The 18,742-nt window shown below is 46.8% G+C and overlaps 1 protein-coding gene across 11 annotated transcripts in view; it reads right to left on the bottom strand.

The window, feature by feature from the left end:
• EHMT1 (euchromatic histone lysine methyltransferase 1) overlaps positions 1-18,742 on the bottom strand; it is a 698,071-nt gene that overhangs the window by 315,043 nt on the left and 364,286 nt on the right. For all 11 annotated transcript variants that reach the window (XM_030207091.1, XM_030207089.1, XM_030207095.1 and 8 more), the window contains 2 exons: positions 15,650-15,795; positions 13,972-14,115 (listed from right to left, as the gene is read on the bottom strand). In XM_030207091.1, the coding sequence (XP_030062951.1) occupies positions 13,972-14,115; positions 15,650-15,795 (290 nt within the window). The remainder of the gene's footprint in view (positions 1-13,971; positions 14,116-15,649; positions 15,796-18,742) is intronic.

Genomic DNA, 18,742 nt, shown 5'->3' with positions numbered 1-18,742 from the left:
AGCAGCCTGCTTGTCCTCGGAGAATCAAATTTAGCTATGACTACAACCAAAGCTGTCAACTTGTCAGATCTTGTACGAGTCCAGAGTTCAAGTATTCATGGTTGACCATCTCAAGCCACAGATTGTGTCTACAGTTAGCTATGGGTCTGGAAGGTGAACCCAGTTGAATTTCTTGACAGCAGGCAACTTGGAAAGACCTCTTAAAATGTTTTGTTGAAGCAGACGGTCTGGAATTTCTTAGCTCTGAATGCATAAACTTGCTGTGGTGCTCCAATAAAGGCCTGGTGAGGCAATATTACTCAACATCGATAGCCACTGAGTAACAATAGGTCACAGAGTGACACTAATAAACTGCAATATGGAATTTAGCTGTGTCCAACCAATGTGTATGTGCAGATCTGACCCAGACTGGCACACAGTACTCTACCATGAACAGTGTGCCAGTGCTCATTCTCGGTGCATTCCAGTTTGATCCCATCAACTTTGAGATCAGGTTGTTATGCGACTTTAGTTTAACTACCAAATTTGATAAGTATCTTTTGAAAATAAGGGTTCATTCTTTGATCAAAAAAAGAAAAATGTTAAGTACTTTTTGTGCATTTGTGTGATAAACGGAAACACCAACTACTTGCTGGAAATTGGACTATGTCGCCAGGTTTGATGGTACTCTTGAATTGCAGCTATATCAGTGTTTAGACCATCCACCAAGTCTGAGAAGCTGTGTGCTTCTAAGTCAAGGCTTATGTCATTTAAATAAATGAATTTTCTGGAGAAAGCACCAATCCTTGAGGCAATTGATTCTTTTGAAGTGTCTAGGTGCTCTCTTTATTAACACTGTTTAAACAACATTCCAAGAGACCATTTTATAAAAGGATGCCTAGGCAAGGCATATAGCCTATGTGCATATATATGCATATATATAAAATTACCCTAGGGAAAGCAGACAAATATTTACAGCTGCCTCAAGACAGGTAAGATTACAGGCATGATTTCAGTAGAAGAATGGGTGTTTTCCAAAGGGAGATGCAGCTCAGAGATACAAGAGGTTATGACTATATCTTGACCAGTTAAAGGGTCAAATTAAAGGTGTAAAAAATAAATGCAAAAAAGTGTCAATCCTATCCTTGCTCCATTTATTTTCCACCCCTGGGGATGCCTATGGTGGCAATTCTTTAAGTGGGTGCCTTATTGTAGGTGCCCTGATGCTGTGCAGTAAGCACCAGTTTTATGATGACATCTAGCTGCCCAGATTCTGTTACACAATACTAGCGTAACCTGTTATCAGCACGCCTTAACACTTAAGGCACCCATAGATACACCAGTCATATGCCTGGTGTAACTGCGGGAGCCCTGTCCATGCATTAAGTGCTACTTTTGATGCATAGGTCTGCCTAGTTACAGAATTGCCCTTTATATTAATACTAGTAAAAAAAAGCCCGATTCTCATTGAAAGGAAACAGGCACTAGCAAGGTAATGACCTTCTGCCATTAATGTTTTTAAGGGCTCTCCACTTGCCTCCTCCTTTGATGTCTGTACCTTGGAGTTCATTTCAGAGAGTGGAAGAGAGAGATACACGTGGAGGGGCATAATCGAACAGCACCGGCCACCTATATGGGCGGCGCCGCAAAGAGCGGTCCTGAACCGTATTATCGAAAAAGATGGCCGGCCACCTTTAATTTCGATATGGTTGGGGCCGACCAAATGTCAGAGATGGCCGGGTTTGAGATGGCCGGCATCGGTTTTCGCCGATAATGGAAACCGATGCCGGCCATCTCAAACCCAGCCATTTGTAGTGCACTGTCCGTACCTCGGAGTTCAACTTTCTTCAAAGTGAGAGTCCTGTCAGGCGGTTTCTGTGCTTCCCGCCACCGTGGTCCTCTGTTCTCTGGTCGGCAGCCTTCCCTTCCCTCCGAGGGCGGGGCAGTGAGAGGAGTGCAATTGCCCATGGGTTGGTCCCTTCTCCTTCTGACGTCACGTTGCCATGCTGCCTTCCCTCGGAGAGTGGGGCACCGACAGCGATTGCCTGTGGTTGGTCCCTTCTCCTTCTGACGTCGCATTTGTTTCCCTGGCAACAATACAGAGTTCCCTCGGGGGTGGGGCGATTATGAACCCTACAAACACTATACGGCTTCACTGCTACGGAGTCAGCTATAGCACGTTGGAGGTGCGAATTATTATATTAGATCATGTAAACATAGGTGTTATGTCTCTATATACCTATTTTCACTCTCTTATCCTCCGGGCATTTTCATAAGACTCTACTCAACTCAGTAAGATCCCTCATAAAATCACTCCATAAAGTGTATTCTATAACAAGATGCTTAAATTAGGTGGCCTGAGGGTGTTTGGTAGGTGGCTATTCTATAAAGGAATATACACAATTACTTTTCTTTACAGAATACTAGCCTTAAGTGAGGTACATAAGCACGTATACTCTTAGGCAAGAGCACTTATGCCAGCCACAAACTGATTTAACTACTTGTGCCTAGATGTTAAAGATAAATGTATATTTACAGCTCCCTATAAGTTACATAATGCTTACGTTAGAGTCCTGTCTATGCATATAACTGTTATCTTCCAATCTTTATCTACCAATAACAATACATTGTAAGCCACATTGAGCCTGCAAATAGGTGGGAAAATGTGGGATACAAATGCAATAAATAAATAAATAAATATGTTCCCCTTGTAAATGTGTGCTCACTTTTGCACATATCTACAGAATAGTGCTTAGGTGGACGTTTTGCAGATATGCACATGTGTACGCACATACGTGCTGTGATGAGGTGTATAGGAAGTTGCCAGTTCCCTTAACAACACTCTCAGAGTCAAATAAGAAGCCACATTCTACAGTACAGGGCAGACAAGGGAGTGGTTCAGGTAGCTAGACAAAACTCCTAAGCAGTCAAAGCAGGGTCGCCCAGCGAAGACAGGAACTACCTTACAGCATATACCAGTGTTCTGGGGACGTAGTCCAGTTTGGCCTAGGTGGGAACATTCTTCACAGGTAAGAACTTTGATTCCTGTTCCTATGCTGTCGGTACATCTGACCACTTCCTCCTGTATTGAGTCTCCCAGTTTAAGGTTGGGTCTTCTTAATATACTCTTTCTCAGGGGTAAACAATTTTTGATTAATGATTTGCTGTCTCTACATGAATTTGCAGTTTTGACGAGTGTTGAAATCTGGCTTGAAGATTCAGAATTGGCTTATTTAAGCCAGGCAACCCCCACTGTGTACTCTTTTTTTCCATGTTAATATGCATGGTAACGGGGGTGGTCTGGCTGTATTTTTTCTATTCTTCATTTCTGCACATTTTCCAGTACAGGATGTTTCTGGACCAACTGAGTGCACTTCTAGTTCAGTTCTTTAATCCTTTTCAGTTTGATCTGTTAGTTTTGCATCATCCTCCACCAGTTACAACTACATCTGTAAAAGATCTGGAGTCAGTGCTTACGCACTATGCTTTAAAGTCATCAAACTTGTTTGTATTGGGAGATTTAAATCTTCATCTGGAAGATGCTGCGGCTCCTATGGTGTCTGATTTTAAGGCATTTGGGTCAGATCAAGATTTGATTATCCATACTTCCATTCCACACATTCTGCAGGTCAAGTGCTAGGTACTGTCCTTTCTACTCGGAACGCTAACCTTGTTCTTTCAGTACCTGATTTGTTCCGGTGCCTCATCCTGACCGTGGCACTAGTTAGGTTCAGTTTGAAGGGCTTACAAGCCCCAGACAAAGGGCCAGTACAATGTAGGTCAAGTCGAAAACTAGCAGCAGTTACTAAGGCATGGTCAGTAGATCTAGATACATTCAGTGCCCTGGAATTGGAGGAATAGATGGGGCACTAGAATGGAGTTCTATCATCTCTTCTGGAAACTGCGGCACCATTGTTGGTTGTACCCGCTGAGTGCAGGAGCACCCGTGGGAAGGACCCATGGGTTAAAGACTCTCTGAGGCTGCAGCAAAGGCAGCTTCATCATTGTGAGTGTTTATGGAAGAAACATAGGTTGGAAGATCTTAGAAAGATCTTAGAATAATCTTAAATTGTTAGCTCGGTTTTACAAGCAACAAATTGGTGAGGCAAAGAAGCACTATTTCTCAGAACAAGTTGGCAGAGCACAAATCTTCCAAACAACTATACTCACTTTTTAGTAAGCTTACAGCTCCACCTCAGACCTCTAGCTTGCCCTCGACTGTTACTGCTGATGACCTGGCTTCTTATTTCCATTCTAAGGTTGTTACTCTGTGGCAGTCCTTTGTAGGTGCTGCAAAAGCAATAGCGTTAGCATCTTAGGGGCCTTCAGCGCCTTCTGAATTGGTCTCACCCGTTAGTTCGCCTTCATTACAGTTGATTTTAGAAGAACTGCACATATTGGATTCTTCTTTGCCGGAATTCAGTGTGAATCTGTATATTCTGACCATTTCTGCAGTGGATAACGCACTACATGTGTTTAGAACTGTCACGGCACCTTTAGATCCTTTGCTGATGTTCTTCGTGAAACGGTTTGCCTCTATATTTCTTCCTTTTACAACGTGTGTGGTGCAAAATAGTATTGCTCAGGGCCAGGTGCCCAAGGCCAAAAAAGTACCTATTTGGCCTAAAAAGATGGATATCCGTCAATCTGAGGATTCTGTAACTAATTTTATGCCAATTGCTCAGCTGCCTTTTATATCAAACGTTGAGGAGCATGTTGTAGCAGACTATTTAGTAGCTCATGTGGATTCCCATAAGGTATTGCACGCCAATCAAACAGGTTTTCGTATGTACTATAGTAAAGAAACAGCTATGCTAGGGCTGATTCACAGTATTCAGTTGGAACTGGTCCATAAGTGTACATTTCTTTTGCTATCTTTGGATTTGACCGCGGCTTTTGAAATGGTGGATCATAAGCTGCACTTATCTTGCCTTGCAGATATTGGATTACAGGTGGATTTGCTCCGATGGTTTCGTTCTTATCTTTCTGGCAGGTCATATTGGGTCATTTAGCAGAATAAGGCTTCAGCTTGTTGAGAATTCTCAACAAGCTTCATTTGCTTTTCCATGTGGAGTTCCACAGGGGTCTCTTTTGGCACCTATGTTATTTAACACCTATCTTTCCCCAATGGCACATTGAATTCAAAATTGTAATGGAAAATATGAGGTATAAATGTCATAAATAAATAAATAAAATTCCAATCTTTGGGGCTGATACCCTATATTTACACAGATGATGTTGAGATTTTGGCACTGCTAAAGGCTGTAGATTCCTGCACTTTCAGTAAAATTTGTTTTAAACACAAATTGCTACTCAATGAGACTATGACACGTCTGCTGGTATTTTCAGGGGGTAAGCCAGGTCCTTCCACAATGGCTCTTAGCTTCAGAGGAATTGTCTTGCAAGTTAGTGACACCGCTAAGGTATTAGAAGTAGTTATGGATTCTAACCTCAGTTACAATAAGAATCCTCTTTAGAACTTTCCATCTAAGGTACTATATTCTAGTCAACAACATTTGTTATCCATTCCTTCAGTTCGAGAGGATCGCCAAACAACTTTTTGGAAATCTATGTTTAGTGTGTCTGGTCTGACATTATGGAACACCCTTCCTCTGATAATTCAATCGGAGGGTTCTCTCTGCATTAAAATTCTACTGATGACGCTTTTGTTTTGTGTTGCTTTTGAGTCCTGAACTTAGGATAAAGTGGCAAGGCCACGTGGAGGCAGATGCAGCAGACCAACGTAAAAAAATCTAAATCGTTAAAGTCCCTAACGATTTTAAAATACGAAGATGCACCAAAAAAAAAGTCACACATGCTGAGATCGGTATTGAAACGTAGAATGTATCAAAGAATCACAATACACATCGTTAATCGGCCCCCAAATCATGCGCAGAGCAGCCAAGCGTTATGTTAGCTGCTCTGCGCATGCCACAAACAGTCAAACACAGTCAAAACACAGCACATGGCTCTCAAATCAAAACAAAAATAAATAAGGGTCTGGAGGGGGGCAAAGGCTCTCGTCAGGAGCGTCCTGTATGGCGGCCGTCCTTGCCCCCCCCCACCCGAGGTCGCTGTTCCCCCCTGCCCCACTTCCCCCTGCATTCTAATTAAAAGCAAACGTACCTTTAGCAGCCCAGGCCCCCCTCCCTTCCTCACTACTCTGTCTCTCCCCTCAGCTCTGCCTCCCGACATCCTCCGCCCTGTGCCCCCGCCTACGTAGGTTACTGATGTCAGACAGGGGCGGGCGCAGGAGGAGAGAGACGCGCGACCGAAGCTGTGCGAAGACAGGCATCAGCTTTCTTCTTGCCCGTGCAGTGCCTTCGGACAGAGGAGAGAGGCGCTGCACGGGCCCGGTAAGAGGGAGGGGGGCCCGATGGAGGAGGGGAATGGCGGCGGCGACCCCAAGAGGGTACGTTTTGCATTTCTTGGGTTTGTATTTGCAGAAATCTGTTCTGACAGAGTTGTCACGTTTTTCTTTGAAAGAGAATGATGCTCTAAGAAGGTAGTCTTTACCTCCTAGTAGGTGTATCTCCCGGGCTTTTAAGCTAGGGCGTGGGATCAAGCTTAATAAGCTTACCCACTGCGACTGATGATGCAGGACAGGAAGCGTTTCTGAAAAGTGCTGGCTTGTATCCAAGGAAGAGTCTGTCTCCAGTTTCAGCCTACTATGGCTTTTATCTTCTGTTTTCTTTAGCCCAACGGTTTCAAGCCCTCTGTACCTCTTACTGACGTCCTTTGGACCAATCACAGCGCTTTTAGCTCTGCTAATGCACTGGGATTGGCTCAAAGTTTGTTTATTTTTTCACTTAATGATTTTTCCTGGCACAGAGCTGTCCTAACGAGAGGTCCAGACCTCTCGTTAGATTTCCTGCCTTTTTCCTGCGTAAAGGCAATCGGAAAAGGTTTGTGCATCTCGTTTCAATGGGGTTTTTACATAATTGCTCGTCTCCATTCCGTTTTCGTTAGCTGCTAGCTTCCTCGGTAAAAGCCCTTTGATGCATGCAACGGATCAAATTTTCCTCGTTGGAGGGTCATTAAAGGCTCATTTAGCTTTAGTGCATCTGCCTCTTGGTCTCCAGTGGGCTGTTGGAGTTCAGCAAACATGTTATATTTGGTAAAAGTTGTTAGTGTTTTTGTGAACAGTATTTGTTTTGTTTATGTGCTTTTGTATTAGCATATTTTTATAATTGTATTTTAATTGTATTACTATATTGATTTTATATGTATACTGCTTTGATGGTATGTCCTTAGGCGGTTATCAATAATGTACCTTTGAACCTTGATTCATCTGCTGCTGATGCTCAGGAAAGCAGAATTAGAAAAGGTACAGAGAAGGGTGAAAAAAATGATATAGGATGACTTCCCTATGAGAAAAGGCTAAAACGGCTCTTCAGGTTGGAAAAGAGACTGCTGGGAGCTACGATAGAGATCCATAAATAATGAGTGAAGTGGAACAGGGTAGGCATGAATTGTTTGTTTATCTCTCCAACATACTAGGACTAGGGGCACACAATGAAGCTACTAGTAAGCACATTAAAACAAACCAGAGAAATATTTCTTCACTCAATGTGTATTAAAATCTGGAATTCATAGCCCGAGAATGTGGGTAAAGCAGTTAGCTTAGCAAGGTTTAAAAAAGGTTTGGATAATATCCTAAAAGAAACATCCATAAGCCATTATTATGATGGACTTGGGAAAATGCACTGCTTATTTCTAGGATAAGCACCCTAAAAGCTGTTTACTGCTCTGGAATCTTGACGGGTACCTGTGAACCTACATTGGCCACAGTTGGAAACGGGATACTGTGCTTGATGGACCTTCGGGTCCTGTCCCAGTGTAGCAATGTTATGGTCTATGTACCTGCTTAATTTCTGCTCTGGCTCCAGCATGTCTAACACCAGCCCTGCCCACATAAGAAAGCAGTGATGTCAAATGGACCCAGATCAAGGTTTGGAACACACCAGGAGCCAGCACCAAAGTCAGCACAGCTCAGGCCTGCACTTGACTCACTCCTGCTTGTCCTTGGAGCAGGAGGAACCAACTATAACAGTTAAGGTAAAATTATGTATCATACCTGATAATTTTCTTTCCATTAATCATAGCTGATCAATCCATAGACTGGTGGGTTGTGTCCATCTACCAGCAGGTGGAGATAGAGAGCAAACTTTGCCTCCCTATATGTGGTCATGTGCTGCCGGAAACTCCTCAGTATGTCGATATCAAAGCTCCATCCGCAGACTCAGCACTTAGAGAATTACACCCACAAAGGGACACTCTGCCCAGCTCACCACCGCCGAAACGGGGGAGGGGAATTAACCCAGCTCATCCCCACACAAGTGGGGGAGGGGAATCCGTCCAGCTCATCCCCGCGGAGCGGGGGAGGGACACCACCCCGCCGATGCGGGGGGATCTGGCTTATCCTGCACCGCAACCGCGGGAGGAGCTGACTGACCCTAACACCGCCGAAGCGGGAGGGGTACAAAGCTGCCCTACAGCCGCACGAAGCGGGAGGGAGTGCCGGCAGAATTTAAGTCTCAATCCAGCCCCGTAAAACGGAGGGGAGAGGAATGCAGCAGCTCACTGTAACACAAACTCGTCTCAACTCTTGAAGAATCCAAGTGAAAAAACTTGAACACGAAGTCCTCCTGAAGTAACTGAAGACTAAACTTGAACCTAAAATTCAACCAGAATATAAACAGTACAGATATCTGGGAGGGGCTATGGATTGATCAGCTATGATTAATGGAAAGAAAATTATCAGGTATGATACATAATTTTACCTTCCATATCATCATGCTGATCAATCCATAGACTGTGGGATGTACCGAAGCAGTACTCACCCAGGGCGGGACATTGAAATCCCTGAACTCAACACTGAAGCTCCAAACCGGGCCTCCGCCCGAGCAGCCACAGTCAAGCGGTAATGTCTGGAGAAGGTATGGGCCGACGCCCAAGTTGCCGCCTTGCAAATCTCTTCCAAGGAGACGGACCCAGCCCTCTGCCATCGAGGCCGCCTGAGCTCTAGTGGAGTGGGCCTTCAACTGAATAGGCGGCACCTTCCCCGCGGCCACATAAGCCGCTGCAATGGCTTCCTTGACCATCTTGCCACTGTAGGCTTAGCAGCCTGCAGACCCTTACGAGGACCTGCAAACAGGACAAACAGATGATCCGACTTCCGGAAATCATTGGTCACTTCCAAGTATCTGATGATGACCCGTCTCACATCCAGATATTTGAGAGCAGAATACTCTTCTGGGTAGTCCTCCCTACGAAAGGAAGGGAGACAGAGCTGCTGACTCACATGGAAGCGAGAAACAATCTTGAGCAGGAAGGAAGGCACTGTGCGAATAGTCACTCCTGCCTCAGTGAACTGCAGAAAAAGCTCTCGACAAGAGAGTGCCTGGAGCTCGGAAACTCTTCTGGCTGAAGTGATAGCCACCAAAAAGACTGCTTTCAACGTCAGGTCTTTCAGAGATGCCCTCGACAAGGGTTCAAAAGGCGGCTTTGTAAGGCTCTTAGCACCAGGTTGAGATTCCACGCAGGCACCACTGAGTGCAGAGGAGGGCGCAGGTGATTAACTCCCTTGAGGAAACGCACCACATCTGGCTGCAAAGCCAGGGAAGCACCCTTCAGGCGCCCCTGAAGCAAGCCAGGGCCGCTACCTGGACTTTCAGGGAACTGAGCGACAGGCCTTTCTCCAGACCTTCTTGCAGGAACGCCAGCACTGAAGAAATTGGAGCAGTAAATGGAGAAAGTGAACCTGCTTCACACCACGCTGCAAAGGTACGCCAAACCCTGGCGTAAGCAGTAGAGTAGAGCGCTTCCTCGCTCTCAGCAGAGTGGCGATGACCTTGTCTGAGAAGCCTTCTTCCTCAGACTCTGCCGCTCAATAGCCAGGCCGTAAGACCAAAGGGGGAGGGATCCTCCATCACCACGGGACCCTGATGTAACAGGCCCTGCTCCACAGGCAGTCGCAGAGGTTCGTCCACTGAGAGCCTGATCAAGTCCGCATACCAGGGACGTCTGGGCCAATCCGGACCCACCAGGATTATCCGGCCCGGATGCTTTGCCACCCGGTCTAGCACCCTGCCCAACATGGGCCAGGGTGGGAACACATAGAGATGCTCTTGTGTCGGCCACTGTTGGAGAGGAGCATCTACTCCCAGGGATTGAGGGTCCCGTCCTCTGCTGAAAAAGCGCGGCACTTGGCAATTGGCCGATGACGCCATCAGATCTAGGCTCGCTGGCCCCAGCGCTTCGTGATGTCCAAGAACGCCTGAGCAGATAGCTGCCACTCTCCGGGCTCCAAGGCATGGCGACTGAGAAAGTCCGCCTTGACATTCATGACTCCGGCAATGTGGGCCGCTGACAGCTGTTCCAGGTTCGCTTCCGCCCACTGGCATAGATTCATGGCCTCCTTGGCTAGAGGGGCGCTCTTGGTACCCGCTCCCTGGCAGTTGACATAGGCCACAGCCGTGGCATTGTCCGACAGGACCCGTACAGGCTTCAACGCCAGTACCGGGATGAACTCCAAAAGCGCCAACCGAATGGCTCTGAGTTCCAGGAGGTTGATAGACCACTTTACCTCTGCAGGAGACCAGAGCCCCTGCGCTGTCCTTCCCAAGCAGTGGGCTCCCCCAGCCCGACAAAGAGGCGTCCGTCGTGACGACAATCCACTCCGGGGTCACCAGAGGCATTCCTGCAGACAACTTGTCTGTCTGCGTCCACCAGCTCAGCGCCTTGCGCACTGCTGGGTCCAAGGGAAGGCGCACAGCATAATCCTCTGACATCGGAGTCCAGCGCTGCAGCAGAGAGTGTTGTAGTGGTCTCATATGAGCCCTGGCCCAGGGCACTACTTCCATCGTGGCCGTCATAGAGCCCAACAGCTGCACATAGTCCCAAGCCCGAAGAGGAGAGGCTACTAGGAACTGGTCCATCTGAGCCTGAAGCTTGACAATCCGATTGTCTGGCAGGAACACTCTGCCCACTTGGGTGTCGAATCGAACTCCCAGATACTCCAGGGACTGAGTCGGGCGCAGCTGGCTTTCCTCCAGTTGATGATCCACCCCAGGGAGCTCAAAAGAGCAACCACGCCGGTTCACAGCTTTGCCGCACTCTGCATAAGAGGGGGCTCGGATCAACCAGTCGTCCAGATAAGGATGGACTTGTACTCCTTCCTTCCTCAGGAAGGCCGCGATGACCACCATTACTTTGGAGAAGGTCCGCGGAGCAGTAGCCAACCCGAACGGGAGGGCTCTGAACTGGAAGTGTCGGCCCAGTACTGCAAAATGCAGAAAGCGTTGATGAGGAGGCCAGATGGGAATATGCAAGTACGCTTCCTTGATGTCCAAGGATGCCAGGAACTCTCCTGCCTGCACTGCCGCTATAACAGAGCGGAGGGTCTCCATGCGAAAGAGCCTGATTGACCCCTTGAGGTCGAGGATAGGCCGTACAGAACCTCCTTTCTTGGTACCACAAAGTAATGGAGTAACGTCCCTTGCCAAGCTGATTTTCTGGCACCGGAACGACCGCACCCAGGCGGATCAGATTGTCCAAGGTCTGCTGCACTGCCACAGCTTGACCGGAGACTTGCAGGGAGAGAGTACAAACCCATCTCTTAAGGGTCGGCAGAACTCTAGCTTGTAGCCGTCTCTGATGACTTCCAGCACTCAAGCGTCTGAAGTTATTGTGATCCACTCGCCCAGAACGAGGACAGCCGTCCTCCAATCTGCACTGGGGCGTGGACCAAGGCCCCGTCATTGGGTACGAGACCCTAGGGGAGGACCGGAGGGAGCACCTCCGGGACAGCGGTCTCTGCGAAAGGAATGCTGCTTGGGGGAGAAGTTCCTCTTGAAGGAAGAGGGGGCAGAGGAGCCCGACCTGCCCGGGCGGTACCGACGGGCTTCCTGAAACCGTCCTCTGGAGGTACCGGGGCGAGCACTAGCCCGAGCCCTGACCTCTGGTAACCTCTTGCCCTTTAGACGTGCCGAGATCGGTCACGATTTGGTCCAGCTCGACCACAAGAGCAGCTTGCCTTTAAAAGGCAATCTAGCCAGGCGGGATTTAGAGGCGTGGTCAGCAGACCTATGCTTCAGCCAAAGCCACCGCCGCGCAGAGATTGTCTGAGCCATGCCTTTAGCTGAGGCCCTCAAGACATCATACAGCAAGTCTGCCAAATAGGCTAAGCCCGATTCCAGGGCCGGCCAATCAGCCCTCAAGGAATGATCCGAGGGGGAAGCCCGCTGCACCATAGTCAGGCACGCCCTGGCCACATAGGAGCCGCAAACTGAGGCCTGCAAACTTAAAGCAGCCGCCTCAAAGGACGACCTTAAGGCCGCCTCCAATCTTCTGTCTTGGGCGTCCTATAGGGCCGTGCCACCTTCCACCGGCAACGCCGTTTTCTTAGTCACCGCAGTGATTAAAGAAACCACGGTAGGCCACAGATAGGCCTCACGTTCACTTTCAGGCAAAGGATAGAGGCGGGACATAGCCCTAACCACTTTAAGGCTCGCTTCCGGGACATCCCATTGAGCCGAAATTAAGGTGTGCATAGCATCATGCACGTGGAAGGTTCTATGCGGGCGCTTCGTCCCCAGCATAATGGCAGAGCCAACAGGGGCTGAGGGAGAGACGTCCTCCGGAGAGGAAATCTTCAAAATGCCCATGGCCTGCATTAACAGGTTGGGCAAATCCTCTGAGCTAAAGAGCCGCGCTGCAGAGGGGTCATCCGCTCCATCCGAGCGGGGATCCGTCTCCTCCAAGGAATCCGCAAAGGACCGTTGGGAGAACTCAGATACGCTGCCCTCATCTACATCGGAGGAGACAAAGTCCTCCAAGGCCTGGAATCAACCCGAGGGCGTTTACCTCCGGGGGCCTCAACCTCTTTACCAGACGAGGGAGCAGGGGCAGCGTTTGCATAAGGAAGGCCTGATGCAGCAGCAAAACAAACTCGGGGGAGAAACCCCGCATACTGTGCACTTCCGCAGCCTAGGCTACAGCCCTAGACGCACCCTCAACCGGCGCTCGCAAGAGCGGGGGAGAGACATGCTGCGCATCCAAGATGGCGTCCGGCGTGACACTCCGCGAAGGAGCCGCGCGGGAAGAACGGCGCTTAACTTTAGCCGCTTTGTGCCGTCGCCCAAATTAAGGGCGTTCATGGCATCAATGTCTCCCACCTCAAGGGCGGCCCAAGAAGAAGCCGTCCGAGCCGCGTGGCCGGCCAATATGGTGGAGGCGAGCCGCGGGGGATGGGCGTTTATGGCGGGAAAAACCGCCACACCGGAGAAAGGACCGGGACACTCATCGGTCACGAAACTGTCACCCAACAAGGGCGAATCAGACTTTAAGACCCCCGCATTCCCTCTGGAAGCGCACACGCGATCCGGGGAGCGACTCTTTGCGCCCTCGCCCTCCGACGCCATAGGCCACGTGGAGACCAATCGGGGAACCCCCTGCCCGCTATAAAAGGTAAAAATTACCTGCTGTCCGCTCCGAGCTGTAACGACCTGGTGTCCCAGTGAGTAGCTGCAATAAACGTTTAAATAAACGTCGAAATAAACGCCTTTAAGGACGTTCAAATTTTTTTTTTTTTTTAAAACGGAGCCAGCGGGAGGGGGGAGAAAAGGAGGGACCTGGCACCACCAGGTTTGCACTTGCTCAAGAAGAGCCCTCAACCCCAGGCACTCAACAAAACCTAAAAATTAGGCTTGGAGGCCTAGCCAGAGCTGCTGCTGTGTGTGACCACCACCTGCTGAGATAGAGAACATACTGAGGAGTTTCCGGCAGCACATGACCACATATAGGGAGGCAAAGTTTGCTCTCTATCTCCACCTGCTGGTAGATGGACACAACCCACCAGTCTATGGATTGATCAGCATGATGATATGGAAATGGACACTAAGTGGCAAGACTTTACTTATAGTTTATCTTTAACATTCCTACCACACACATTTCCTAGTAAGACCTTTATAATGCACAAAAGGAACTTACAGCAGTACAGAAGTAGCCACAGCCAGGACAGCATTGGTGTTTTACCATTCTCCCTCTATGATCCTCACACAGAACTAGAAGTGGCACTTTATTGGATGGACGCATCAGCTCATACTTAATCACCTTGTTTGTACATCTACTCAACTGAAAAAAGAGAAGAATATGTTAAAAAGGCATATAAATAAAAAGGATAAACGGTTTAGGTAACAGCAGACTACAATGATAAAGACACTGGACTTGAAGAAATAGTGGGACTAGCAGAAAAGAGAGCGCTCAGAGGACAGCATGTCACACACCTTTCAGCCCATCTTTGTTGTATAGATAGTAACCTCATGGATAGACAAGAAGATATAAACCCTAAGTGTGTGCTATGCTGTATCAGACCAACGGTGCATCAAGCACAACATTCAGTCTCAAAAAAAAAAAAAGCTAATCGTGAAGTATCAGACAGATCAGATTGGTAAAGTCCATTTATTGTTGCTCACATCTGTAAGAAAAAGGGATGGTACTGAATAAGTACCAATGAATCTGTTCTCCAGAACTTGTACAAACCATATCTAAGCTCAGCTATACTATTAACCTCGACCATTATTGTCAGCAATGAATTCCACAGCTTAAATAATGAGTTGACTACAAAAACATTTTATTCAATTTACTCTAATTCTGTTGCCAGTTAAGTTTCATATAATGTTCCCCTAGTCCTAGTAAATTTGAAAGGGTAAGAAAGTAACTATTCATCTACTGACATATTTCATGGATATATAAACCTCTCCTCCTCTTTCTCATCTCTGAAGGCTTGCAACTAGATTCTGAAATTAGTTGATGGCTCATAATTCCATTACTCTTGCTCTTTTGTTTGTCTGCCCAGTGACTGATTTATCACTCTCTGCTACACAGAGTATTAGGACACTGGTACCCAAATATATCCTGATGTACTTCCCAGCCAGTAGAGTTTGCAGGGTATCTGCGATGAGTAAGCATGAGAAATTTGCATGCTACAGAAGCAGTGCATTCATGTATCATGCATAGCCATGCAAACTCTTTATGTGTCCAAACAAGAAATAAGTTCCCCAATTCTTGCCCCATGCCCCCCTCATCCTATAAAGTGCCTAAATGTGCACACCATTTGCATGCTCAGATTATAGAATACTAGCATTTATACACATGAGTATTACAGATTCATACATTAAGTGTTAGCTGGGTGCTAAGTGGTGTTCGCAATTGCAGGGGGCATTCATGTGGGCAGGGTATGGGCGTCTCCCACAATTATGTGCATGTTATAGAATAGTATAATTTACACACCAAAGTGCAGATATTGTGTAAATGGGCATGGAGGAGGAGCCTAGTGGTTAGTGCAGTAGACTTTGATCCTGGGGAACTGACTTCGATTCCCACTGCAGCTCCTTTTGACTCTGGGCAAGTCACTTAACCCTCTATTGCCCCTGGTACAAATAAGTACCTGAATATATGTAGACCACTTTGAATGTAGTTGCAAAAAAAACCTCGTTCCATTTCCCCTTTTTTTCCCGACTTTCATTAGCATTCTATAAAAGAATGTAGGCGCGCAGATCCTGTTATAAAATTTGTGAATTGCAGCCAGCATTTTGGCACCTAACTTTTGGCACACTTTATAGAATTGTCTCCATACTCCCCAGCCAAAATCCCTTTGTGTTCATACCTCATTATTGGCACTCTCTGTTGCCATACAGCGATCATTCTCTTCCTCAGTCACCTCCCGACTCTTGGGTGTCTCCATTCGACAGCTGCAGAGAGGCACTTCTTGAAGACCATCTGCTTCCATGGCTTCAAAGCCATTAGAAAGACCTACAACATTAAAATAGACTGTTCTTCTTTGTCATTAGCCCACTGAAAAGATTTTCAAGCAGTTTCCGTACGGGACAAAGGATGAACATGAAAAGTTGGCCACAAAGGGGGCAAGTGGATCCAAAATGTCCAGTTCATAACTTACCATATAATTTAACAAGGAATTAGATGTCTGCAGCCAAAGAATCCTACTATCCAGCTTAGATCCTACATATAAATGAAGTGTTACATAAAATATATAAATGTGTTGCAAACATTAAAATTAGCTAAACCTAAAACACACCTAAGAATGCATGGTGGTTCAGTCACCTGAGGTAAACCAAACTGTGTACAGTGAATTTCATCAGAAGGGAGAACTGTGCATTTAGTGCGCCAGGCAGAGGGAATCTGTGGAATTAGATGTGGGTATGTGCAGGACAAAATTCTGTTGTTTGCTGACGATGTTTCGTTTCTCCTTACGAAGTCCTCTGCTTCTCTGGTGGAGGTGGAAAGCTTGCTTGACAAGTTTGGAGGGGTATCTGGCTTTCAAGTTGTCGGAAATTTTAAATCTCACTTTGGCGGAACCAGAGGTGGAAATGCAACAGCACAACTTTCCTTATGGTTATACAATACATTTCTTACGTTATTTAGGGGTTAATCTTACTGCTAGATTGGATGGCCTCTATAATGCTAACTATCCAGGGGTAGTTCAGAAACTATTGGGATGTGCTGGAGCGGTGGCATGGCCTGTCCATTTTGTGGCTTGGGGAGTCCATCTGGTCAAGATGGTCGTGTTGCTGAAATTGCTTTATTTGTTTACTGCCTTGCCAGTCCCTTTGCCAACTGGGTTTTTCTGGAAATTACATAAAAGGTCTTTCACTTTATTTGGAAAGGGAAGCCCCCAAGGTTACGGCATCATATTTTGTTCCAATTGTGTACTTGTAGTGACATGTCAGTGCCTAATTTTAAATTATACTATCATGCACCTCAGCTCAAATATCTTATCTATTGGCAGTGAAACTCTCCTAAATGTACAGTACGTTTGGAATAGTTTTTTCTAGGTATGATCCCACTAGGGGCTGGGCTGTGGCATTCGTCATATGCCTCAAAGTCTGATAAACCAATTCTGCATCATTCCCGCAGTCAGCTGCTGAGGGAATGTCTGGGAATGGAGTGGATACTGCGCCGTTTATGGAAGAAAGAGTTTATAAACAGGCTGAGAATCTGAAGGTGGACAAAGCTATGGGACCGGATGGGATACATCTCAGGATACTGAGGGAGTTCAGGAAGGTCCTGGCGGGACCTCTTAAAGATTTATTTAATAGATCTTTAAAGATGGGAGCGGTTCCACAAGACTGGAGATGAGCGGATGTGGTCCCTCTTCACAAAAGTGGAGACAGGGAAGAAGTGGAAAACTATAGACCGGTAAGTCTCATGTCGGTGGTAGGAAAAATAATGAAGTCGCTGCTGAAAAAAAGGATAGTTAACTTTCTAGAAGCCGACGGGTTACAGGACTAGAGGCAACATGGCTTTACCAAAGGAAAATCCTGCCAAACAAATCTTACTGACTTCTTTAACTGGGTGACCAAAGAACTGGATGAAGGACGGGCACTAGATGTAATCTACTTGGACTTCAGCAAAGCCGTTGATATGGTCCCCCACAGAAGACTCGTGAATAAGTTGAAAGGGTTGAACTTAGGACCAAAAGTGGTGAACTGGATAAGAAAATGGTTGACCAACAGGTGGTAGAGGGTGGTGGTAAATGGAATCCGCTCAGAGGAAAGGAAGGTGAGCAGTGGAGTTAAGTACATAAGTACATAAGTAATGCCATACTGGGAAAAGACCAAGGGTCCATCGAGCCCAGCATCTTGTCCACGACAGCGGCCAATCCAGGCCAAGGGCACCTGGCAAGCTTTCCAAACGTACAAACATTCTATACATGTTATTCCTGGGATTTTGGATTTTTCCAAGTCCGTTTAGTAGCGGTTTATGGACTTGTCCTTCAGGAAACCGTCCAACCCCTTTTTAAACTCTGCTAAGCTAACCGCCTTCACCACATTTTCCGGCAATGAATTCCAGAGTTTAATTACACGTTGGGTGAAGAAAAATTTTCTCCGATTTGTTTTAAATTTACTACACTGTAGTTTAATCGCATGCCCCCTAGTCCTAGTATTTTTGGAAAGCGTGAACAGACGCTTCACATCCACCTGTTCTACTCCACTCATTATTTTATCTCTATCATGTCTCCCCTCAGCCGTCTCTTCTCCAAGCTGAATAGCCCTAGCCTCCTTAGTCTTTCTTCATAGGGAAGTCGTCCCATCCCCGCTATCATTTTAGTCGCCCTTCACTGCACCTTTTCCAATTCTACTATACCTTTCTTGAGATGCGGCGACCAGAATTGAACACAATACTCAAGGTGCGGTCACACCATGGAGCGATACAATGGTATTATAACATCCTCACACCTGTTTTCCATACCTTTCCTAATAATACCCAACATTCTATTCGCTTTCCTAGCCGCAGCAGCACACTGAGCAGAAGGTTTCAGTGTGTTATCGACGACGACACCCAGATCCCTTTCTTGGTCCGTAACTCCTAACGTGGAACCTTGCATGACGTAGCTATAATTCGGGTTCTTTTTTCCCACATGCATCACCTTGCACTTGCTCACATTAAACGTCATCTGCCATTAGGGGTTGGTGCTGGGCCTATTCTGTTTAATATATTGTGGTAGATATTGCTGAAGGGTTGGAATGAAAGGTGTGCCTTTTTGTGGATGACATGAAAATAGCCAATAAAGTGAATACCCTGGAGGGAGTAGAAACGATGAGAAGGGATCTCCGAACCTTAGAAGAATGGTCGAGGGACTGGCAGTTAAAAATTAATGCAGTAAAAATCTGGAAGAAACTTAAATAACTGCCTGAGTCAAACTTATATCCAGAACTATGCTCAGACCAAACCCTATTAT

Source organism: Microcaecilia unicolor, chromosome 6, assembly GCF_901765095.1.
Source record: "Microcaecilia unicolor chromosome 6, aMicUni1.1, whole genome shotgun sequence".
In the NCBI taxonomy this organism is placed as follows: domain Eukaryota; kingdom Metazoa; phylum Chordata; class Amphibia; order Gymnophiona; family Siphonopidae; genus Microcaecilia; species Microcaecilia unicolor.
The sequence above is the reverse complement of the archived record's forward strand: the minus strand, read 5'-3'. Positions and strand labels throughout refer to the sequence as shown.